This window comes from Monodon monoceros, unplaced genomic scaffold (genome assembly GCF_005190385.1).
Source record: "Monodon monoceros isolate NGI ecotype Baffin Bay Population unplaced genomic scaffold, NGI_Narwhal_1 Super_Scaffold_2, whole genome shotgun sequence".
NCBI lineage: Eukaryota > Metazoa > Chordata > Mammalia > Artiodactyla > Monodontidae > Monodon > Monodon monoceros.
The window spans coordinates 46,897,777-46,923,615 of record NW_021703776.1 but is presented as its reverse complement, the minus strand read 5'-3'; the positions used below and the strand labels follow the sequence as shown (position 1 = coordinate 46,923,615).

Here is a 25,839-nt window from a genome sequence, read left to right as displayed (position 1 = left end):
TGGATTTTAGTTAGTCTTTAATATAACTCCAACTCTTTAATAGTAAACAAAGATGTAAGTACAAAACATCAAAACATGTTACCTATCAGTAGTTCTGAGTCACAGTGGTCACACTGGTGGAGCTGAGGTCACTTACATTTTAAGGAAATATAATCTACCCTGTTTCAGTGGAATTCATGCTCTGGCAGTTGGAAAGCAGGCTTATTTTATGCAAAGTGTATTCACTTTACTGAAAGCAGCTCTCTTCTCTCACCTTTACTTGGCAATTTTAAAAACTGTTCACTTTCCTTTTGCGTTAAAAGTGCTATGTGAACTGAAGGGGGGCTTTCATTACTGAAATAAATTTACTATACATGTCATACATTTCTGGGTCAACGTTGCTGGTTAAACTCCCCCAGAATTAGCAATTCATAGAAAATTGTTAAGAGAAGATAGCATGCCTGCATAGCAAAAGGACCATTTAGAGTTGACAATACAGGGCTCTGTGGTATAAAGTGCCTATAAGCAGCTTCCTATCATACACCGAGGCCACAGAACTTCCCTGGAGAACAGACCCGTTGTTGGCATAAACTGTAGTCACTGTAGGCTTCTCAGATAGAATATTCTGGATGCGGAGAACCTATTCAGGAGATACAAACGATTAATATAGAACCACCATCCACCCAGTCACTCAGTCACCAATAATCTTCCACAAAGACCCAATGATTAAGAGGATATGCTGTTGAAAATAGCAGTTGCCAGTTTTTTTAATGTTTCAATTACTTTGTTAAACCTTCAAAGAAAGTACTTTCTTAAACCATCTAGTTATTGCATGCCAACACAGGATTGTTATTATAGTAACTGAGCATTAACAGAAATACTTGCACACGAATGTGCCTACTTTCTCACTGCTTTAGCACGAACAAAAGTAGTGACATGTGGAGAGCTGACAATAAGCCAGGTATTTAAAAAATTGCCAGGATACCACACAAGGAGGGCACATGTCTTTATAAAAAGGTCTTTTGACTAGTTTCCACCATAATTTAATACATCAAAAGACTACCTTTCTAAAAGTATTTGAACAATGTGAAATTCTGCCAATTATTGGCTTAAAGCAATTACAAAACCAACCACCACATAAGTTTATGGTATTTATTAGTTTAAAAGGACTTGAATAATTAAGGTTGAAAAACTAAAAAATATAAACACCTCTGATGAGGGAGGATTGTTCGGGTCATAAACGAAGAGCTTCTGGCCATTAGGATGACAGCCTACCAAGATGTCCCCCGAGGAAGGATCAATAGATAAATTATCCACCAGTGTATCCAACTTGAGTACCTTCCAAATGAAAAAATGTCAATATCTAAATGCCATGAGAAATTTGATTAAATAATTTAGGGCTAAACTTTCTTGCCCCTATGCATATGGGGAAATTTCACCCATCTCCTGCTTCCACCCTTTAACACCAATATTGCTTAAAATAAATTTAATACGCTGGTTTAGAGTCACTTTTCATTTTTCCTAAAATTAAGAAAGCTGGGGCAATAATCAATCTCTCTAAAAAATGAATTCCTTTCCCCTTAAAAGATGCACAGTGATCAGTTAGCTCAAGGAATTCATTCAAAGCAAAAAGGGAAATTCTTAATCAATCTAAAATATGTGTTGTCAAGCAGGAAGAAAATAATAATGGTGTGGAACCCAATTTCTACCTTCATTTATTATTGAAAGAACTGACAACTTGTATAAATCTTCATTTCAGAATTCATCTATTAGTCTTTCCAGTTGTGAAAATTCTTATTGGAATTCATCAGGTGCCGTCAGTACTTCATGGAATGGGCTCTAAATCTGAGGCAAATATCCCTCCCAGCACACTGCTGCTTGTAATCAGTCAGTTCTTGTGATTGTGGGGAAACAAGAGACTTGGCCAGTTACAGAGAGGAAGCAGTGAAAAACCCAGAATAGCAACACTGGCTATTCTGTTCTAAGTGAGGAATTGTTATAGTATAACTATGTAATTTCAAGATTAATGTCTACTTTAGATATAGAAAGAAATATTTTACCTTCAATTGAGTTAAATTCATATTAGGGTGTTTTTCCAAAACGTGAATTTCATGAGCCAATATATCAGCAACATAGATGTACCTTTGCAGGAAGGACATACTGGTTAGAGCCCCAGGCTAATATAAAGCTTCATTAACACAGTATGACGAATAAGTCTTAATAACCTGCCAAGAAGTTAATCAATGATGGGCTCTCAAGGAATGCTTGATAAAGGTCAATTTTTATTTAAAAAGTAAGCTTTCAAAATCAATTCAGTGTCACTACAACAATCATGGAACTGTTAAATTATTTTTCAAAAAGTTTGTAAGGAAAAATAATGTAGGATATCATTTAAAATATAAAGTCTGTGGTATTTGCCACTGAAAGGACAGTAAAACAAATATTTGGTTTCCAAAAAAAAGCTTTTACATCCTACAATATAATTTGATATTTCAAGGGATCATTTACATGTAGAAACATATGGTATAAAACGGAACACATTTTATTAGAATATTAATACTTAATATTTAATAAATATTTATTAACATATTGAGAAATGTAAGAGTTAGAAGTAAGCATCTATTCAGAACAGTCTGTCTGTATCTAAGGAGGGTGAATTAATGGACTGCTTCACGGTAATTTTTCTCATTGAATTGCCTGTTCCATGGCAACTGTTCTATTGAGCAATTATAGTGTGTAAAGCCATGAACTCAGTGTTGTGACAGATATAAACATGAAGAAGACGCAGCCTTTTCTCCTGAAGAGTTTGTAGTGTGTTGGGGGTGATCAGATGGTTTAGACATATTAAACAAATAATACAGCATGATTGGTACCATAAGACATATTTCAGGTCTAGAAACTGAAGAAATCTCTAACTCCTAAAAAAACAGAAGGGCTTACAAAGGAAGGGGGCATCTGCAGTGGACATGGAAAGAGAGACTGGATTTGAGGATATGAGGACAAAGCACCTTTTAGGCAAAAGAAAACATGTGAACAAAGGCACAGGGGCAAGAATAAGAGAGGCAGTTTTGCAAAATAATGAGTTCTTGTCTAAAGCGTAGTAAGTGTGGAAACAGTAGAAGAGGGAGGTTGGAACTAGCTTATTAAAGAAAGTCCAACCCATTAGCCTGCCTTGATTTGATAAGCAACTGGGGTCCACTGAATTTCTGGAATAACAGAGTGGCATGATAACAAATGGTCAGTTCAACAATTACTAACCATGTGCTTTGTGATTGGCTGTGCTCAGTATGAGGATACAAAGATGAAGCAGACAGAGGTCCCTCTTTTGGAGATCTTGAAAGGGCAGGGGAATATAAAAGACAAAGTTGGCAACAGTGCGAAAAATGGAAGTGGACTGAAAACAAGTGGGAAGAAAGTGTAATACTCCAGCCAGAGAGGGTGAGAACCTGAACCATGCAGGTGTCAATGGGAAGGAAGAGGGGGTGAGGGTCAGGGACGGAAGCACAGATAGAACCAATGTGACCTGCTCAATGGCTGAATAGGAATGGTGAGAGAGATGGAGTTAAAGCTGGATGCCCTATTGTTATTATTTTTAGCTTGGGTGACTGGAAAGTTTGACTGTCATAACTGAAAAATGAGAGTTGAGGAGAAAAACAGATTTGGTGGGAGAGGTTGGATTGGGTCAGTTATAGACAATTTAAATTAAATGATTCTCTATTCATTTTTCTGTAATCAACAAGAAAGAAGAAATTGTCATGAAAATAGACATTTAGTTGTCACAGAATGCCAGATTTATTTCATGTTATATTTGTAGTAGTTTAAATTGTTCAGTGTGCTAAGGTAGTAAAAGGGAAAGTTAATAAAGACTTTAATATCCTTCCTATAGGTTACAGTTGGACATATAAAAATAGTGAGATAATTTGGGGGGGCAATTTGGCAGTATCTATTAAAGTTAACATTTAAAAGGAGCACCCTTTAAGTGAGTAGTTCTATTTTGAGGGGTTTGTTCTACAGAAACACTTGCACAAATGTGCAAAGAGGAGGCGCTCATAGCCCCACATTTAGCCAGTGCCCAGTGGGCATCTGAACCTAGGTCTATATGACTCCAAAATCTGAAGATTTAACCACTATGCTGTATGTAATTCTCCCTTGGGGGGTTTTTCCTTAAAAATATTTGGATAAGTTTCAGTGGTAAATGAGAAATAAAAAATGGTTTTTATACAGAAAAAAAAAAACCCCTACATATCCATTTATAGAGAATTGGTTAAATTAGTTTACAGTCATCCTGAAAATGGAATAATATGCAGCCAATAAAACAATGATATATTTATTTAAAAGGAAAACACCTACCTAATACTTTAATATGTATATATAAATATGAACCCATTTTATAAAAATTTACATTTATAAAATTAAACTCTACAAGGATATATACCAAATTTATATACTGTATATAAATATATATTTATATATTACATGTAAATATATAGTACATATATGTATATATTTTATATAAAACATTATCTATTTAATAATATATTACATATATGTATTCTATATTGTAGTATTATAGTAATATTTGTAAATATTATATATAGTATATTTATCATAGACCAAAAATATCAAGTAAGCTATTTCTACATTGAAAAAACAAAAAAGCAAAGTAAAGAATTTGGCCCAGCACCATGACTGAGAAGAAATGAAAATACTTCTATAAGAGACCATACTTTTTATCAGGTGAAATATTGATCCCATTTGCTGAATCAAATCCTTCCGCTACCACTTTAACTTCATCTGGACTGTAGTAAACGACATTTGTCCAGTGTAAGTTCAAATATGTTTCCAAATACTTTAAGAAAGGATCAGAGAAATAGTGGTCATTGGTAGCATAGAAATGTGCTGGTCCAACAGCTATGATATCATTCACACTGGAAGAGAAAAATAACATGTGAGAGAATATAAAAAGCCAGTTGGTCTCAGTGTTAAAGATTAAGTCTCCAGAAGGTTTACATAATATGTGCTTTAAATTTTTGGTGAGAGGTTTCCCAGGAAAAACTCAGCTAAAATCACATGGCTATAGTCATATGTAATCTACTACAATATCATTTGCTTGAGAACAATTTTTTATGGTACCAGGTAATTTGAAGACAGGTCATTTAGCAATTATGGCAGGTTATTATAAAAGGAAAAAGAACTTGGTGCCAACAGAGTGTGTTTTTTGACAGCAAGAAATGTAGGGTTTAACAACAATACGAAAAGACAGAGCTGTCCAAGGGAGAGAGCTCGGTGGAGCCTCATTGGCTGGTGAGCTGATTGGGCTGTCAATAACATTTACGTAGCTTCCATGTTCTCAGTTGCTGGATTTTCCTGAGTTCCTTTGCTTAGTTATTAGTCAAACTAAGGTTGACTGTTCAATTTCTACCTGACTCACAAAGCCGACCTGCCGAGAACGAACAGGCGCTCAATAAACACTTACGGAGAGATGAATGATGAAACTGCCATAGTGAAATGCTTCAGGTGAGAGATTTATATGCTAAGAACAATTACATTTTTAAAACCAATTAGGTAAGGGTGTTATTAAATTTAAATTCCAATTACCCTATGCAAAAATGTCTGAAAGAGCGGCTTTCTCCTTTGTTAAAGGAAAAACGGAGCTACAGGGAAGGTGGGTCCCCTCTCTGAAACAGCGCCCTAACGCAAAGGCTGCCTGGATGGTACTTATGCTCCTGTTTATTATGAATTGAATTTTTGGAAGAATGGTTGGCAGTTACACACTTAAGTCCTAGATAGGGAAGTAACAGAAATTAAAAATATTCATCAAGTTCAAACTTAAAAGATGCAGCTGAGCCGGGGAGGGGCACATGATTCTTTTTTAGTCACATTATCAACTAGCTCTATGTTCTTGAAATAGCAGTGACCCACTTCCAATTCTGCAGGACCATTGGCCCACAGCTACCTTGTGAAAACAGTTCTTGTCAGTCCCATACTAAGCATACAAACTCCATATAAAGCAGACTACTCTTCCTTGGCAGGACAGGTGTTATTACTATTTGGATGATGAGTCATCTGAAATGGGAGGTGACAGAAGGAAAAATGGTGAGGTTTGTCTTCTACTCTCAAGATGTCCCTGAAGAGCAAATCCTCGGTAGTCCAGCATTTCCTTATTTCTCAAGGGAGCCCACATAGAACACTGATATCGACTTTCCCTGCTCTGCAAGGAAACTATGTATACACACATACACATATAAATACATATATTTGTTTATGTGTATATGTGTATTTCAGCTCTTACAAAAGGTGAAAGGACCATCATAGGGAATATCTGAAAATGCTACAGATAAATCAGAGAATGAACAAAAGGACTAATTACCTTGGAAGAAGCTCATGTTTGATTGTTTTTAGATGCAAAAGAGAATTTTCTTCCTCCTCAAATTTAAAAATTTCTACTGTATTCTTGAATTCTGGGTGGTTTACAACAAAGAGATAAACTGTGTTATCTAAAGAATTGAAAGAACAGAGTTAATTTACAAGACATAACCATAGGACCTCTGGGCAGACACTGACATTTAAATACCACAAGCAAGGAAAGGTTGAATGTATAAGCTGTTAGACGACCTAACAGATCATTCTTCTTCCCCGTCTTTCCCATCACTGTCTGTCTGGTGTTATTTCTGATCATTGGTCCCCTGACCTTTAAGAAAGAGTGTTTCCCACTCCATATACAGAATTCATGAATAATCTGTTAATAGTTTAATTCACAAATATAGCTCTTTTTCAATGTAATGATAATAGATATTTGAAAAGGTTATGAAATCTAAACATTCTTTCAGGTGTTAACCGTTAGAAATTTCTAAATGTAGTATAACTTACTGCCAGCTGAAGAGGCAAATAATGGACTTATTTGTATGAAGAATACAGAAGTAATTCATGAGTTAATTGTTCTCTTACTACAGATATGATCCAAATATATTTTCCACAGTCATTTGCAAACCATTGTAAGTTTTTTTTAATGTTGGTAGCTCATCAGCTCTTACCACTGTCTATGAAAGTGCTGATACCATGTGGATTAAATGAAGCCAAATTAAATCCACGGCTGATTCTTAATTCCAGTGCCCTTGGGTTTTCTTCTTTTAGATCCATCATTAGTATTCCTCCAGGCTTATCTGGTGCAAAACTGTGGAGGCCTGGACATTTTAGACCCTTTTTAAAACAGAGGAAAAAGTTAAATATAAAGGCTTAAGTATTTTTATAGACTGAAGTGGCAACTATAAATAAATGATAGAGACTTTGGCTAAAGGTGGTGGCATAAACCTGCAAACACAAAGAGAGCAGAGAGGAAACAATATAAAAAAATAATAATTGGAAGCTGGGAGGCTGAAAGCTGAACAATAACTGATATTTCTGAGTTGAGGCAGAAGACTAAGGGTTTAGTCTCTTCAAAGGGTAACCAGAAGGTTGGTGGACTGGGAGATAACACAGAGTTGAGGGCGGGGATAAGCCACTATCTGACACACATTCATTCTCTCCCCATTGTAACATGAGGTGGGACTTTGTCTCATTTGTTCACTGCTAGACCCCAAGGCCTGGATCAGTGCTTGGCGTGTAGTCAGTCTGTCCTTTTCCTACTGATTCCAAATGTTGCTTTTATCATGTACTAGATCCCTGTTTACATATTGGTCTGTTTGGACTCATGTCTAAATCCTGTGATAATATGCCACTTATTAATTACTATAGCTTTATTTATAAGATACAATATGTATATATATGTGGCAAGTCCTCACATCCCACACCACATTGCTTTACCTTTCCAAAAGAGTCTTAAATATTTCTGCTCATTTATTTTTCTGTATAAATTTCGGAAATTAAGTTGCTGTTCAAATGGAACCTTATTATTACTGGTAGTAGTAGTAGTATTACATTTTCTATTTGTTTTTTCCTAGTGCATGGGAAAGCCATTGAGTTTTATATGTTCATTTTGAATACAACCCTATCACTCAACTCTCCTATTAGGTCTAAGAGTATGTTAGGTGAATCTCTTAGACTGTTTAAAAAACAGGTAATCACACTATCTGAAAATAATGTCAGTTTTGTCTTTTTTTCTACCTCAAATTTCTTTTTCTTGTTTTCTTGGGTTATTAAGAGCTCTAGTAGATTACTGATGGTTACAGTATTTTAGGGCATTTTCTTCATTTTCTAAACATTAATGAGAAGGCAGTTAATGTTGCACCACTAAGAATGGTATTTGCTGTAGGTTTCTGGAAGGTTTCCTTCTACTTCTAGTTTTTTTGGAGCTTTTAATCAGGAATGAGAGTTGAATTTCACTTAATGCTTTTTCAGCCCTCACTAAAATAATCGAGGTCTTTTCTCTTTTAAATCTTTCAAGTCATACTTTATGCAAATTTAAAAGAGTACCCAAAAAATCTCACTTTATGCACAAATTGTATTTAATAGAAATTTTCTCCAATTAAAAAATATCTATCAAAATTACACAACTTCAAGGCCCAACAAGTAGAATAAACTGCAATTATGCTATTGCTACATGGCAGTGCCAATTCAGTGGTTAATAATCTCTATTGTTTATTAATGTCCCATAAATGATAGGGTTTCAATGCTCAGGAAGCTCTACCAGGGATGTAATAACTCTCCAGAATTACTGTAATACTCCCTATCATTTTAACCTCTTTTTTCTCTTTTTCAAATTTTATTTTATTTCCACCTGTGGTAAAATATACATAACAGAGAATTTACCATTTTCACTATTTTTAAGTGTACAGTTCAGTAGTGTTAAGTACATTCACACTGTCATTTAAATCTTTTTTCTATTCTATGTCATCTAATTCCTCATTCAGTGTGATGTTAGTTTTGAGATGCCCCTCAAGCCTGTAACTGTGGAATAGGATGGGCTAATTGGCTACAATGCTTGGAAGAATAAACAAATGCTATGATGTAGGAGTTATTCATTTAGAAAGGAGTGCATTCTGGGAAATATTAGAGACAATGCTGAGTAAATTAAAAAAAAATCAGTAAAATGAGATTGTTTCTAAATTTGAAAAAAAGAAAAGAAAAGAAAAGTCATATAACCAAGGAAGGATAAGAGAAAAACAAGCAGAAGAAATTCTGTTGACTTGGCTACAAGATCACTGTGACTATATTAAACCTCTCAGCTAAAATGGCTGTAGATGTATTGTGCTTGGAGACCTCACCCCTCCTAATTCAGATTTATTCCTGTGGGGAGAAAATCTTGAAATAGGTGACTTCCGGATTACGCAAATCTCTGAAAACAGCTTCTTTGCAAAAAAAAAAAAAAGCAACTGCCTTTTACTCTACTCTGGATATTTGCATTTTAGTTATGAATAATGTTGACTAGGAGTCTCAGTGTTTTTTCCGAAGAATATAAGATATGTGTGCAAGCATGTGCTTCTACACAAACCCAGAGTCCTCCTAGAAATGTCATTTTACTCATTGTGTGTAGGTAATTAACTAAAACTTTTTTTTTTTTTTTTGCGTTACGCGGGCCTCTCACTGCTGTGACCTCTCCCGCTGCGGAGCACAGGCTCCGGATGCGCAGGCTCAGCGGCCATTGCTCACAGGCCCAGATGCTCTGCGGCATGTGGGATCGTCCCGGACCGGGGCACGAACCCGTGTCCCCTGTATCGGCAGGCGGACTCTCAACCACTGTGCCACCAGGGAAGCCCCTTAACTAAAACTTTTAAAGCCATAGTTTTAATATTGGGCTGGCCAAAAAGTTCGTTCGGGTTCTCCCGTAAGATGAGATAAAAACTCGATCAAACTTTTTGGCCAATCCATATAAATATCAATGTTTCTGCTAAAGTCTACAGTATTTCTTTTCTCCCTCTGTGGTAAATAACCAGCCACTCACAGCCTTTCATATAAAAACCATCAGGAACCTGAAGAGTGTTCTAACCCTCATTCTCATCTCAGCTGAGTTCTCTCACCTTTCTCATAAGTCTGACAACTATTTTATTAGTGTTGTGACTCTCTTCTGAAGCATCTCCAAGTTTTTCACATCTTTCCTGAGTCTCAGTGCCTGAAAATAATGGCTGCTGAGAGGGAACAGAATAACTACAGGCTGCCTTCAAAGTTGGATACTTCTTTCTCAAGAAAAACTGAATCCATGAAGATGCCAAGGTCCCTCACCTTGGCCCACGCCAGGGAGGAGAGAGAGGTGGTCAGAACTTCCTCCTTGGCCCACATATACAATTTTCTAATTAGAATGCATATTGGCGTAGCCTAGCATCACTCAGGCCAATCAATTTTAAAGTCTTTGTAATGTATGCCTGAAAAGGTTGTTATTTTTCAGCTTATAAAAATTAAGGCAAAAGTGAAGGGTATAAATAAGCTCAGTCAATGACATTCCACTTACGTTAGGCTATTTGGGGAAAAAGAAAGAAAGCAAAAGCACTGGCCTTTGTCTAGGAAAGTTGGTATATTGTTTGAAAATAAATAATAACAGCAAGAATACTAGTTTCAAATTGAATATCTAATGGAAAGTTAGACGCTGTATTTAAAATAGCATAATGTAGTATCAAATATCCACAATAATGCCCCAAATACCCTTTTTAATAACAAACTTTTAGAACACAGATTGCATTGGAATATTTTAGTGCAAGCCAGTGGGAGCATAAAGAGCAATAAATCAATTGGCAAAGACTTTTTCATCCCTACATTCAGAGGAGCTGGAGGAAAATTTCCAAGATCCTGTTTGACCTGTCTTTTTTTTTTTTGAAACTGAGGAACTTTAAAAACAAGTTACTGCTCTGAAGGCCTCATCAAACTCCCTTGTACCTCCTCCACTGAGACTGGGGAAGGAAGATACTTACCACGCTAAAGAAAGCCAGACCATTGGGAAGTATGTCAATATCTTCAGAGCCAGCTTCTGTTAAGTTCAAGAAATAGATAAATGTCATGTTCGAATTCTGTGACTTGTTAGGTAGAGCTTTGTTTACTTTATCAGTATCTGTATCTTTCAGAATGGTTCCGATTTTTTCTTCCAAGGAACCACTCTCTTTAATAAACGTCAGTCTAAATCCTTTCCTGCAGTGAACTTCTGACTTTAAATGTTAGAGATTTTATGTCTACTCAAATCAAAGTCAAGTAATCACCACATTTCCAGCTATAATACCGAAAAAGTTGACATCTGTACACTCTTATGATAAACATCCAGATGTCTGTACAAAAGTAATTGACATCAGGGGAATATTACTTTCAGAATGAAGGGCTCATCTTCATTTAACCATGCAAATATTCTTGTCCCTTTCTCGGCTCACTCAATCGGAAGCAAACACAGACTTTCTCTCATTAACAGAGATAAAACACCTGGGATTATATAGTCCCTCTTTAAAAAACAATGCCTGCTTGTTCTCATAATCGAAGAAAGCTTTCTGTTTAATCTTTAAATTTAGGCTTTAAATTACAGGAAAAAAACTAGCAAAAGAAGATTAATGAAAAATACCATGCACCTAAGCCAGGTGAAACTCCTAACAGTGTCTCTGAAACAGGCTACAATTACTATTGATTGTTTATCGATTGTCTGCAGTACACTCCACACAGCACAGCAAATAATTAGACATAAGACCTTGCCAGTGGTCTCACTGTGTAAATTCCACAGACAGATAATAGACCCAAACACAAGAAAAGAGGAATAAAAATGGCTTAGATTAAGCCAAATCATGACACATGCTCTGAGTCCACAAAATCCAACCTTCCACTTTAAGCCCTCTCCAAAGGATTTCTCCACGATTATTTCTAGGTCGTCAAAAACAAACAGCATCTATCCAGCTATATGGACTTTGATTCCTGAGTTTGCATTTGGCTGGCCGCCTCCAGTGTTGCTGGCTCCATCATAGTGGAGAAAAGCAAAACAAAACAAAAAAAAAGCCCAAAACTTCACTTCATAAAGATGACCCATATGCTTGCTTCTCAGTAAGAAGAGAGATAAAAGTTTAAGTATTGTATGCTTGAGTTCTTAACCTGAGGTCTGTGGATCCCTAAGTAACCACACATGGGTTTCAAAGAGTTTATGAGCCCTCTGAAATTCTATGCAATGCAAAATGCCTTGTGTATGTACAGATAAGACATTTTCTGTGAAAAAGGTTCTTGGCTTTCAGCAGATTCAAAAAAAGGGTCTGTGATACCGCCCAAAAGTTAAAAACCTGTAGATTCTAGTGCCATGGTGTTTCTCAACTGATAAAGAGCAAGGACCAAGGAATGCTTCACCATGTATACATACACAAACACACGAACACACACACACACCTGCACACAGAATTCTAGTCTAAGTTCTGCTTTCTAGATCCATTGAGTAGGAGCTCAGTTAATTAAAATTTGTTGTTCCTGAAAAATCATTTAAGACAATTTAACTTCAACGTGCGCATGCTTACACACATAGACAAAGAAAAGATATGTAGAAAAAAATAACAATGTTTTTTTGGGTGGTGGGATTATGAGTGATTTTCTTCTTTATACTTTTCTTTGTTTTAAAAATTTCTACAAATAATCATATTCTTTTAATAAGAAAAGAACAATGTTTTTTAAAAGATATATTCATGTCAACCACATTGCTGCTTCTTTCTGTTTAATCCCGTTGCCTAATTCCAAGGAAAAAAAGTCATATCTGTAGCTTTCTTTAGAATATTTTCCAGATCTACTCCCCGATCTTTATTTCTATAGCCGTTATGACAGTAGGCTTTTATCATCTCATAACACCTAATTTTTCCTCCTCTAATTCAATAATAGAAATAGTAGTAGTGTGAGTAGTAACAGTAATAACTACTAACATATATTAAGTGTTTACCAAGAACCAGGCTCCTTATAAGTACTTTACATATGTTAATTCATATAATTTTTGTAACTCTAAGAAGCAATATTATTATCTCTAATTTTAGACTAGAGAATATGGAGCCGTTGAAAGGTTAAGTAAATTGTTCAAGGTCACAAACTGGGAAGCTGGGATTCAAGTCTTTTGTTCTGACTTAAAAATGCATAGAAAAAATACAACCTAGCATTTAATGAAATTTCTCTGTCAGAACCATCCCCTGGTTCCTCTCTGAAGATACTTTACGTTGTAAATCCAACTGTGGTCAATTACATATGTTGGCTTTTCCCCCAAAATGTTTGCTTCCATGCCTTTCACCAAGATCTTCATCAATTCATATCCTGTACTTTTCTTTCAAACACTCTTTCTCTGGAAAGTCTTCTAACTTAGCATATCTGATTTTGATCCCTTCTTATTCCTTTAGCAATTATCTATCTGTGTCAGAGATGGCCAGCTGCTCCCCAGTATCCATACTCCCCTTCTTTTTTTTCAGCTACAGGTACACGGCAACATAGCTACAGACATTTTCTACCCCTTCTTGCTGATAGAGGTGGCCATTAATCTGAGTTCAGGTTAATGGGACATGAGAGTACAAGGTAAACTACTTGCAACTACTGGGTAAAATAAAATAAAAATATCCATGTAAATTTTCTTTCTACCCCTTCCTGCTGGGAAATGGCAACAACTGGAGCTCTAGTCTTGTACCAAGATGGAAGCAATATGTTGAAGATAGCTGTGTTGCTTCATCAGCCTTTGTTCCAGAATGACCACATGGAGTAGAATCATCTAATCACCCTAGGTCATTTGCTTATCTTTGGACTGTCACATAAAATAGAACCAATTTCTCTCTTCTCTAAGTTACTTATTGTAACTTTATAACAGCAAATCAGCCGTTGCCATACCCAACAGAGTATCCAAAATGTAATGTAGCCTATTATTTTCCACGTTTTTGGTTCATTAATCAGATGTGTGTATTAATCACTCTGGGAGAAAATACTATATTGGGAAAAAAATTGCAAAAGTTATTTAACCTCTCTGAGCCTTAGGTTCTTATCTGCTATAAAAAGAAAAAATATGTCTATATCTCACATAGTGGGTTTTTCTGTTTTCCTTTTCATAGGTAGATTGTAAAGTACTTGACAACAAGGGCTATAAACTTTAATGCTTTTTAAAAAAAAACTTCTCAAGCAGCAGTTATTATAAAGATCTTGACTGCCAAGTGTATAAAATCATTTATTAACTCAAGAGAAATAATCCATTCAAAATTTTGTTTTAGTCCAGGACTCTGAATGCCAGTATTTTCAAAGACATTTTAAAATGTTTTAAACTTTTAAGCCTCAAATAGAGTTAAATAGCTCTTTAATTATAATTTTTATTATTTAGATGTCGATATTATACCAAATGCTAGTTTCTGTCTGTTAGATACATTGGAAAGGAATACAAAAAAATAGAATAAATAGTGAGCTTACTTTCTGACCCCCTGAAGGCACACATCCTGTATGATATGTGGTAGTGATTATTACTTATTAAAACAGAAAGACATGAGATGATATGATACTTATAAAGCACCTAAGAATTGCAAAGAGTTCATTTCTAGTCATGGTGAATGTAGCCTTATTTTATGTGTGTGTGTGTGTGTGTGTGTGTGTGTGTGTGTGTGTGTGTGTATGTTTGTATTGATGGGGACTCGGGGGACAGGGGATGTACCTGTCCCCTTACCTCTTGGAGGGATTAGTTGGCCTCAACTGCATGGCTGCTACTGTTTCCAAAGTGGAAACTAAAAAATAGAACCCCTCTACTCCTGCTGCCTACCAAGAGACACTGCTTTTGCCTATGGGAAAGTATGCCCTGTTATTCCTTTGTAGTCAAAGACCACTGAATAAGCAACTGTTGTTAAAAACATATAACCACAAGCTATTATTAACCATTATGCATCACTGACATAGCATTCAACGAATGTTAGTGTATGCTAACCACAGAGCAAAAGCAAAGAAGGGGGAGAGAAAAAGCACAGTTCTAATGAGATCTAAAAATGTATCCCAAATGTGCTTCTAATCACTCATCGTCTTCGCTCTGTTGCCTTTTGAAGTGCCTCAGAGGCATTAAACACTCCACAAGAGGGGCCATAGGTGACATATTTCCTCATTCTTCCCAATTCCAGACAGCAGCTCACACACATCACAACATAAAGGTCACAAACACAGACAGATGCCTGTTCAGAATACAAATGTTGTTGGACTTGTTTTTCTCTGAGGTGCCCTCCATTCCAGTGAGTTGTAGCAGCAATACACTTGGCAGTTTGTCCAGTAATGTGTCTGGCTGTGCCCTATTGTCTACTCTGAGACTTGAATTCGCAGAAGGTGGACTTCACAGGGCCAAGGGCTGTTTAATAATTTGACATTTATTAACTCAGTAGCAAAAGTAACCTCCGAGATCACTGACTCAGCCTCCCAACCTGTACGTCCCTCCCAGATGCCATCTGGCTTCTGCTTAGTGACCAGTTCCAAGGGGGCTCTTCGTGATTGCGGCCAGAAGGCAGGATGCAGTTGCTGGGTTTTTTTGGGACTCCAGACAACCTTAATTCTAGGACGCTCTGCATTATCCAGCACAGACCTTTCCAATCTGGACAATCTGGTATTTGACACTGAGTTTGTATCCTCCTGCTAAGTGTTTGGGCAATAAACAAAGAGGGGAAACCCCAGGAGAAAGAAGTCAAGGAGTCTTGTGAAGGGAGATAGGACTGGGAAAAAGTACAGAAGTAGCAATGGGAAAAGGGGACAAGAGCACAGAGGAAACAGATGTGTACAGGAGGCGCCGTGGGCAGAAAGAAGCTCTGAAGTAGAAAAGGCTTCTCTGAAAACAAATAGCTTCCATGAAATGGAAGCCTTCTTTGTGTGATCCAGAAAAGGCTCACTACTTTGTTTTTGATAAAAGAGCATTATGAATCCTGTCTGGAGTGAATGTGGTTATAAACATGGGGTACTGAATTTATTAGCGTTGCCAACGCGAGAGCAATTTAGCAAAGACTATCAAAACTTTAAACATATGTGCTAAATGAACAATAATCCCGCTATTAAAGATTTATCCTTCAGATAAACAAATGCAAGAGCTATATGTACAATGAAGCTCACTGACTTGCTTGTAGTTGCAAAAAACTATACCCACTCAAATGTGCATTAAGGAACTGGGTAAATAATCATGGTACGTGCAAATATTAAAAAGAATGAGGTAGATCTACATGTGCTGATGTGGAAATCTGTTCACACTGTGTTCAGAATAAAGCAAGTTACAGAATATAATCTTATACTAAGACGCCATTTGTGAAAACAATAGATATAAATGTATATGCATATATTTGTTTGCATTTGTACTGGAAATACCAGAAAGGATAAAACAGAAACTCTATCTCTGAGGTTATTTTTGTGGGAGGTAGAGATTTTTATTTATTTATTTATTTATATTTTATTGAAGTATAGTTGACAATGTTGTGTTAGTTTCAGGTGTACAGCATAGTGATTCAGTTATATATGTGTTCTTTTCCAGATTCTTTTCCATTATAAGTTATTACAAAATATTGACTATAGTTCCCTGTGCTATACAGTAGGACCTTGTTGTTTATTTTTTAAAAATTTATTTTAACTAATTAATTTATTTTTGGCTGTATTGGGTCTTCATTGCTGCGCACAGGCTTTCTCTAGATGTGGCGAGTGGGGGCTACTCTTCATTGTGATGTGCAGGCTCTTCATTGTCATGGCTTCTCTTATTGCAGAGCACAGGCTCTAGATGTGCGGGCTTCAGTAGTTGTGGCTTGCAGGCTCAACTGTTGTGACGCATGGGCTTAGTTGTTCTGCAGCATGTGGGATCTTCCTGGACCAGGGCTCTAACCCGTGTACCCTGCATTGGCAGGCGTATTCTTAACCACTGCGCCACCAGGGAAGCCCCTATCTATTTTATATATAGTAGTGTGTATATGTTAATCCCAAACTCCTAATTTATCCCTCCCTCCCTTTCCCCTTTGGTAACCATAAGTTTGTTTTCTATATCTGTGGGTCTATTTCTGTTTTGTACATAAGTTCACTTGTATAATTTTTTTAGATTCCACATATAAGTGATATCATATGATATTTGTCTTTCTCTGTCTGGCTTACTTCACTTAGTATGATAATCTCTAGGTCCATCTATGTTGCTGTAAATGGCATTATTTCATTCTTTTTCATGGCTCAGTAATATTTGTGGTGGGTGGAGATTATGTTGGGAGATTTTTGTGTGTGTGTGTGGTACGCGGACCTCTCACTGTTATGGCCTCTCCCATTGCGGAGCACAGGCTCTGGACGTGCAGGCTCAGCGGCCATGGCTCACGGGCCCAGCCGCTCCACGGCATGTGGGATCTTCCTGGACTGGGGCACGAACCTGTGTCCCCTGCATCGGCAGGCAGACTCTCAACCACTGCGCCACCAGGGAAGCCCTGTTGGGAGATTCTTATTTTCTGTTTTATAACTTCTCTTCCTTCTGACTTACCTTCACCAGCTGACTCCTGGGCTAATGGTACACAGAATTCAGTGGCCACACATAATCCAGACTTGACAAAAATACAGACTTGACAAAATACAGAACACAGATGACAAAACGAATTCAGCAGTCACTAAGCAAGCAAGAAGTCTAAAACATAGGATTGTACAAATAATAAATCACAGTGAGAGAGAGAAGAAGAAATACAGGGTGCATGAGATCAAAAGAGATTGACTGAAAAGGTTTTTGCTGATTTAATGTGACTTTTCCTCTGATAAACAGTAATTATGTGCCAAAATACTGTTAATGAGTTTTCTAGTGTTGTGGGCCAAGGAATGTAAGCTGTGTAACAAGCATTTTCTGACTTACCAATTCCTTTAATCAGGTGGCAGTTTGGAAGGTCTACAGATTCTACTTCTCGGGAGGCTTTAAGTCGATTCCTGTTAAAAAAAAATCTATCTGTTTACATATTCCCTGCTTTGTAGCAGAAAGGGTTTAAAGAGGCTTACAGCAATACATAAAACACAGCATAAATCTAAAGCAGATAAAAGAGAAGACCGAAAACAAGGGTAGGAACATAAAATAGCACCAGAAATGAAGTTAAAATAAAAATGCATATCACAAAGTTCTATATGTGAACATGGGTCGTAAAAGGAAGCCAATAATTCAACAAATACAACTTGGAATGCAAGTTCCTATGCAAATGTAAACACGGCACCAGGTCCCATTTCTCACAGCTCCTGTGTTGTGGGAAGAGCTTCAGATGTAGAACCAGAAGCCCTGTCTTCCTTCTGAGGACCCAGAGGGGCTATAAAATGCCCACACCCTCTGCAAAATGACACAGTGACTGAAAGCAGGCCGAGAGAAAATGGCATTGTTCAGAGCCTGGCTCACAGAAGACACCTCATAAATAGTTATTAAGAAACAAGTGGAGAAAGTCCCATCCCCATGACTGTTTATTGGGGTGAGGAGGTTGGAGAGCACCAACTACTGTAGCCAAACTACTTGCTGTTGTAATTTCATAAAAACGGAAGTGAAGGAATAAAGAGAAAATGTTGAATTCTAATAAAGCATGTTCCCTCCTCCTTCCCACCCTGGAGTACAGGGCCACCAAGCAGGGTGGGCAAACACATCTGGGCTCTATTGTTTGAAGGCTTTCCCTCCTCTCACTGGCTCACCTTCTCTTTCTGTTCTCCACATCCACAAAGAATGACAAGCGTGCCTGCAGAGTAGCTTACATGTTTCAAAGTGGTTCACAGGTACCACACGTTTAAGAGACATGACAATTTGCCAGTTGTCTCTCTCCTATTCATATCCTTGCCAGCTTTGGACTTCTAGACGCCGAAAATGGGGAAGGCTACTGGTTTCTTGGCGAGATGGAAGAAGCCGAGGCCTGGACAACCCAGAATTACCAACAGGTGGTGGCAACTATATATTTTGGCGATTCATATATATATATATCCATATATATATGAACGTTTCCAATTAAACTTTTAATCAGTATGTATTTGGAATCATATAACTCAAATACTGTTAAACTTCTTGAAACAACATAGCAATAAAGCAATAAAATAAAAATAAATGAATAAAATAAAGATATAGGGCTTCCCTGGTGGCGCAGTGGTTGAGAGTCCGCCTGCCGATGCAGGGGAACACGGGTTCGTGCCCCGGTCCGGGAAGATCCCACGTGCCGCGGAGCGGCTGGGCCCGTGAGCCATGGCCGCTGAGCCTGCGTGTCCGGAGCCTGTGCTCCGCAATGGGAGAGGCCACAACAGAGAGAGGCCCGCGTACCGAAAAAAAAAAAAAAAAGATATAAAATATATTAATGTAATAGAAAAAATAAAGCAAATAACATATAAAAAATTTAAATAAAGCAGTAAAAAAAAAAAATACAAAAAAATCTCAAGTCTGCGAGTCCCAGCAGTGATTTAAAGGCGAGAACAAGTACACTTAGCCTAACATAAGTTGTAGCAGTAATACTAGTGAGGAGGATGCTGCTGATAATCATGGGTGGTAAAAGGAAATAAATACTAAGAAGGGAGAACATGTATTGAGCCTACCACTGTTTTATGTGATTTACCTGAATGAATTCATTTAATTCTTAAAACAACCCGAAGAAGTAGGTACCATTATCCCTATTTTAGAGATGAGGAAAATGACTTCCCTGAAGTTCAGCACCCAGCCAGGAAGTTCCACCCAGAGGCTCTAATCTGCTGTTGTATTTTTCTCAGAAAGGGGAGAAGAGACCACGTTTCTGTCATAACAGCAAGACTGCATGACCTTCGGCAGGTCAATTAATCTCTGCAGGCCTTAGTCTTCTTTATGTATAAAAATAAGGATGAGACTAAATGACCTCCAAGGTTTATTGACATTGTGTGATTCCAGAAACAGATGTAAATTTAAGTCATTAGGTCACAGCTGAAGTTTCATCAAGTTTCTGTATCATGTGCTGGTTTGGGTGTCAATTTTATACAACTTACTTTTATGCCCGTTTGACTAAACAAAGATGGGGTAATGTTGATTACCATCTAACTTTCTCAAAAAATTCTATGGATAAAATAAAATTCATATGTGTTTGGACACTTTGGTGTGGGGTATTTTTCAGTCAACTTAGGTTTGCATCAATGACTGATGATCACACTTTGTTAACAGGGCGATCTTCATCAGCTAGTTTAGTTGTACAATATTATCTCTAGATATGCAGACTGCCCGCTATTAAAACTGAAGAGTAACACAAGGACTGTTGCTAGTTAATCAAGTCATTTTTTCTTGTGTTTCCTTTATGATTAAAGAGAGAGGATTTTGCTTCCATCCTTTGTGGCCCATCAAGACTTTCAGTAGAAAACTGCTAGGCTTTTTGCCTGGCAGAACTATCAGTTCCCTACTCATTAGTGGACTTCTGTACTCCAGAGTGGCAGATCCTATTAGCTAACAAACCTAAAGCCATTCACACCCCTTTCTTCCTTGCTCTTTCTCACTGCAGAAGCAGGCAAGCCAAATATTTGCTTCCAGCCCCCTTTGTACTTTAGGGGTAATCATATGACCCAGGCTTTTGGGAAAGATAAATTTATTACTGGTAGAAAAGGCAGACATAGGAAGAGAGCTAACTGGCAACACTCCTCCATTCTTCATGATTTGACCATATATGTGGTACTTGGGACTACAGCAATCATTCAGCATCCTTAACACAAGTATGAGGACACAAAGCCAACAGTGGAGGATCAAAGAACAAAAACATCAGAACCTAATTTCTTGATGTGATCACTGACTCAGTGGACAAGCTCTAGGATGAATGACTCACAGAGTTTGTATCAAGTGAGAAAAGCAAGCTTCAATACGTATAAGCTACCATTAATTTGATGTATGCTACTTGCAGCTGAAAGCACTCCTAAATGATAACAGATTTAAGAAGTTTGGAGAATATACAAATGAAAGCTATACAAACTCTTTGGACTAGCAGATCAATAAGCCTACATATATTAATGCCAAAAACAGATAAATAAATAAGAGATACAAACACAAATAAGTCATATTTTTGCAGCAGCCTATTTGCTCCCTAACACTTTATGTCTACAGCATGCTTATGAACGTACTAGATCAGAGATGGTGTGGCAGTTGCCACTCTGTTGTCATGCAGACATTGCTAATCAATTACAGCACTCTTTCTCTTTAACTCAGCTCCAGCTTAGACACAATGTTCCAGGCCACCACTACTAGTCTATTAAAATGGACACTCTAGATGAAAGCTATTTGCTTTCTTTGTTCTAGGTTCCTTTTGTTTTTCTCACTTTCCTTTTCCTTTTCATTAGAACTTGGTTATTTTCCTTTTAGTTACGAGTATATGATAGGTATAATACATGAAAGAATGCATACTGCCTTCCTTCAACTGAGCCAGTAATCATTCCTCCAATGACCCCCATCAGAAACATGTACATCATGATTCTTAATCTGGGGTCCAGTGACCCTCAAAGAGTCCATGGGTAAAATTCAGGGGTTTCTGAATTCTGATGGAGGGAAAAAACACATCTTTAGTTAAACCTTTGACTGAAACTGAGTATTTCTTTTGATGATGAGTGTAGGCAACAAAGCACTGAGCTTTCTACTAGCAGGACCTGTGACTCTGTCACTAACAGAAATTACATTGTTTCATCACATTTTAGTTGTTGTAGAGATCTCAAAATACCATTTATACTCATCTCTGCTTCACAGTATCTGTTAGGTATTCAACTACTTCTAGATCTACTTAAGGCTTTAATAAAGAAGGCCATGTTATTATATCCTACATTAGATCTTTTAAATAGTTTGGCAATAGAATTTAAGTATTTAAATTAGTAGTAACTTAGATAGTATTCCAGTTTGGTTTGTAATCCTATGTATTTTATTTTAGGCATTTAGAAACATGATGCTTGCTGAGAAGGAGTCAAAGCTTCACCAAACTACCAAAGGGATCTATGGCACAAAAAAATCTAAGAACCCCTGCTCCAACATCATTGTCATCATAGGTAACTTTATTGAGCACTTACTACATGTCTGACATTGTTCTAGCACTTTACAAGAATGAACTCATTTATTTTTTACAGCCCCTATATGGAGCATATAGTACTATTATCCCCATCCTACAGATTAAGACACTGAGGCACAGAAAGGTGAAATAAAAGCCAAGGTCTCATGTAAATAGTGGAGAATTCAGGCGACCTGGCTACAAAGCATGAACCCTTAACCAACAGTCATTACCATGAAATGAATCTCTATTTCCTTCACTCAGGAAAAGGCATTACCCATCCAAAGTGGAATGGGTCACGGGCGGTTACTGATTATCTTGCCTCATCATGTGGTAGCAGTAAGGATGCACCAGTTTGGTGTGCCAATATGCTTTGAGCAAACTGGGAACACAGTGTTACTACCAGGTTTGTTCCATATCTCAGTGCCTTTGAACTTACAAACCACTGATGGGGCTTTATCTTTTACGTACAGACTTATATTCAGACAAACTGGGGCTTTATCTTTCACAAACAGACTTGTAAAACCCCTTGAAATTCACCCCTTGGTCCCCTGTAATGCTCTTACTTAAGAATTTGTGCTTAGGCTTGTAAAGCTGGGGAAAGTTTGCTCCAATGGCAGAGAAGAGAGGAGGCCATGGTGGAGCTGGGACAAACTGTATTTGGAAACAGAAGACCTGGCTTAGAGCACAGGTTTGGCACTAACTTCTGAACTAACTAGGCAGCCTCTCCAAGCCTCAGTTAATATTATGTATAATATAGGAAGGAAGACATATATGAAAACTGGAAGAAGCAGGAAGGTAAAAGGGCTTTCTTTCCAAATTTCAGTAAATATAAGTTTTAGTTTAATATAATGAACTGCTGACAGTTTCAATACAAAGACCAGCACACAGTAGTCACACAATAAATAAGGAGGATGGTGGCTGAAAACAAGTCTGCCCCTTCAGAAGTGTTCAAAAGCTAACTGGATAGCTAGCTTCTTGGTGGAGCTGTCATAAAAGGTGTCAAGCAACAAGCAAAAGTTCAGATGCTTGTATTTCGAGTTCCTGCTCAGGCATAGGTCTCTGATATACTCAAGTCTCATGATTCATTCAAGGGTGTGTGCTTTGCAACAGGGAGCACTTGCCTGGGGACATGTTTGTATTTCTACTTTTTCCTTTATTGCTCCTCGAGGGAGGAGTGGAAAAGTTGGGTATGACATGCCATCCTCCCCTGGGAACCTTAGCCAGTTATAGTTCAGAAGGAAAGAGACAACCTTGATTCCATTTATCCATGCAGGACATACTTATACTAAAAATCATTCACTGTTTATCTGAAATCCAAGTTGAAATTTAAGTGGGCACCCTGGGGGAGAGAAATAACCTGAGTGCCAAAGTGCCATCTCTAAAAATAGAATAATGAAATAGAAGGCAGCAGACGAGAGAAAAAAACAAACCAAAAACCTGTTTTTGAAGAGCCTTTCTTTATGTGGAGGTGGGAACATGCTGCTTTTCAAAATACTCTAAGGGTCTGAAAGGAGAAATATGCATTTAAGCACTCCACCGAACTTTGTAAGTAGCAGGCACTTGATGTTCTGCACTCATAGGGTTGCCAGATAAAATGCAAGATGCCCAGTTAAATTTGAATTTCAGATAAATAACAAATACTATTTTAGTCTAATTATATCCCAAATATTGCATGGGATAGGCATATACTAAAAAATGATTTGTTGTTTATCTGACATACAAATTTAACTGGGTGTCCTACATTTTTATTTGCTAGATCTAGCCACCCATCATTCACCCCAACATTCTCACATCAGCCACTATAAGGCTTCAACTGTCCAATGAGGTTACAACCCTATGAAGTCACTGCTCAGTAAAGTTTATTATAGTCAAGTCTTTATAAAGAAAAGATACATTCAAATTTAAATCATCTAGCAGGTGCGTTCTATGTAAATTAAATAAGCTTTATTTACTTTTTCTTAGGTTTGCATCTACATTTATCAGTTAAAGGGATTTAAATTTAAAACCTTAAGATTAGTAAGAAGAAAAAATTGACTAATTGAGAAAACTTCAACTTATGGAAACACTGGTGGTTTGAAGTTTAGGGATAATTTAATGAGCTTGAGAACTTTAGTGGTCCTGCCTTTGAAACCAAGAGCTGGACAGATCATACAAAATCACCCAACTCAATAACGTTCTGCAGAGCAGGATGGTCATTTATATAATGTGAAAATTAAGCTCAACATGTCCATTTCTTACCAGTAAATGTTCCTCCTCCAACTCTGATGCTTCCTGTTGCATAGACACTGTTCCTCCTCCTGGCATCCCTTTATGAGCAGATGAAGCTGCAGCTAAGACAGCAGAGCTGGAAACTACAGTATCACCTTGGCCTTACCCCTCATCCCTGGGGTTCCAGAGTTTGGGCCAAACTACTGCAAGACTTTAACTAGTTTCCCCAGGTCTATTTGCTCTCTATTCTGGTACTTGTCAACTCTAACTGCATGTTAGAATTATCAGGAGAATTTTTTAAAATAAAAAATACTCATGCCTGGGCCCCACCCAGAGCAACAGAATTGGAACTGCTGGGGGTGCAGCCCAGACAGCAGGCCTCCAGTAGATCCCTAAGGCTCAGCCAGGACTGAGAACCACTGCTCTACTCCAATCCAGCCTCCCAGGACATCTCTACACAGCCCAACTGGTTATGCTTTAGATGGTTTAAACAGGTTCCTGTTTAAAAAAATAAAACACATACAACAAACATTGCTAGTTCCCCTTGGCCTATCTATGCAGGCCCCAATTTTTCAACGTAGGTTTAACCATCTCAAAACCCTACTCCTACTGTTCTCATCCCTTAACTTTATGCTCCGCTCAAATCTAAACTTCCCCCGCCATTCCCTTTCTTCACGCTGCACTCTCCATCTGGGACTGCCTCCTTCATCCCCATTTGTGTTTCACCCATCCCTCAAGGCTAGTGTCAGATGTCTCTTCCTCCTGAACTCCACCTTCAGGCGTTGTAACTTCTCCTCCTTAAGCCAGCAGGGGTTGGTTTGTACCTGTCCTGAACATCCTAATTTATCTATTTGATTTATTTCTCTCCTTCCCTTTAATAGGGTAAACTCTTTAAAGGTAAGGACGGTGCCTTACTCTATTACAGGAGGCTAAGAGTGCACAGCGTACAGAGAAGGTGCTCAACATTTCTGGAATTCTTTCGCGTGAGGCTTAACATAAGTTGAGTTGATAATTTAGAGACTACGACGTCTGATCACCCACGTTTTTTCCTTATAACTAAAACATGAGATAGACTAGGCGTATCCTGTTTGGCATTCTGGCTTCGGTGTTCCCAGACGAAGAGATAAATAAGGAAGTGATGTAAGAACAATAGCTGAATATCTCAAGTATCTTTGATCAACCGTGCCAAGATTAGAGAGCAGAGGAAGAGTTTCTCAAACTCTGCAGGGAAGAGACGGAAAACAACTTTATTAAAGACGGAGGCTGGTTCGGGCAACAAAGAGAAACAGCACCAATGACCTGAAATAAATCTTTATAATTAAAGTTTCAGTGAATGAGTAACAGTTTTGTTTTCAAGTTAAAGCACTAGGCTCGCCCCTGGGTAAATCGCAAAGCACTCGCTTGTCAACTTAGGTAAGAAAGACCTGGGTGCGCAGCAAAAGCTTACAAACTCGCTATGAAGTCTCGCGATTCAGCCCAAACTGTGCCGGGTTTTGGTGGCGGCTGGGGGTTGGGGTGGAGGAGCTCCGCCGGCCGAGGAGCAGAGCGATGCAGAGGTCCTACGTGGCCGCCGGCTCCGGGGTCCCCGCTCGCGCGCAGCCCCTGCCACCCTGAGCCTGGGGACCCGAGAGGCCCCCACCTACCTGAGCGCCAGGAGCCTCTCGCCCAGGAGCGCCAGCGCTATCCCCAGCAAGCTCAGAGCCAGCAACCGTCCCATGGCGCGGAAGCCGCGCCGCCTAGCTCGGCCGGGCCCGGGAGCACTGTGGGCGGTGCCCGCGGTCCGGCTCTTGCGCGCGGGCCGCGC

General features: G+C 38.2%; 1 protein-coding gene across 1 annotated transcript; it reads right to left on the bottom strand.

Moving 5' to 3' along the window:
• PON2 (paraoxonase 2) lies at positions 1–25,839 on the bottom strand. The gene is made up of 9 exons (XM_029233924.1): positions 25,679–25,839; positions 17,693–17,763; positions 10,821–10,876; positions 7,014–7,179; positions 6,350–6,476; positions 4,707–4,907; positions 2,040–2,121; positions 1,189–1,317; positions 1–619 (listed from the first exon to the last, which is right to left on the bottom strand). The coding sequence occupies exons 1-9, from the start codon at positions 25,750–25,752 to the stop codon at positions 461–463; spliced, it is 1,065 nt and encodes a 354-aa protein (XP_029089757.1). The 5' UTR covers positions 25,753–25,839; the 3' UTR covers positions 1–460.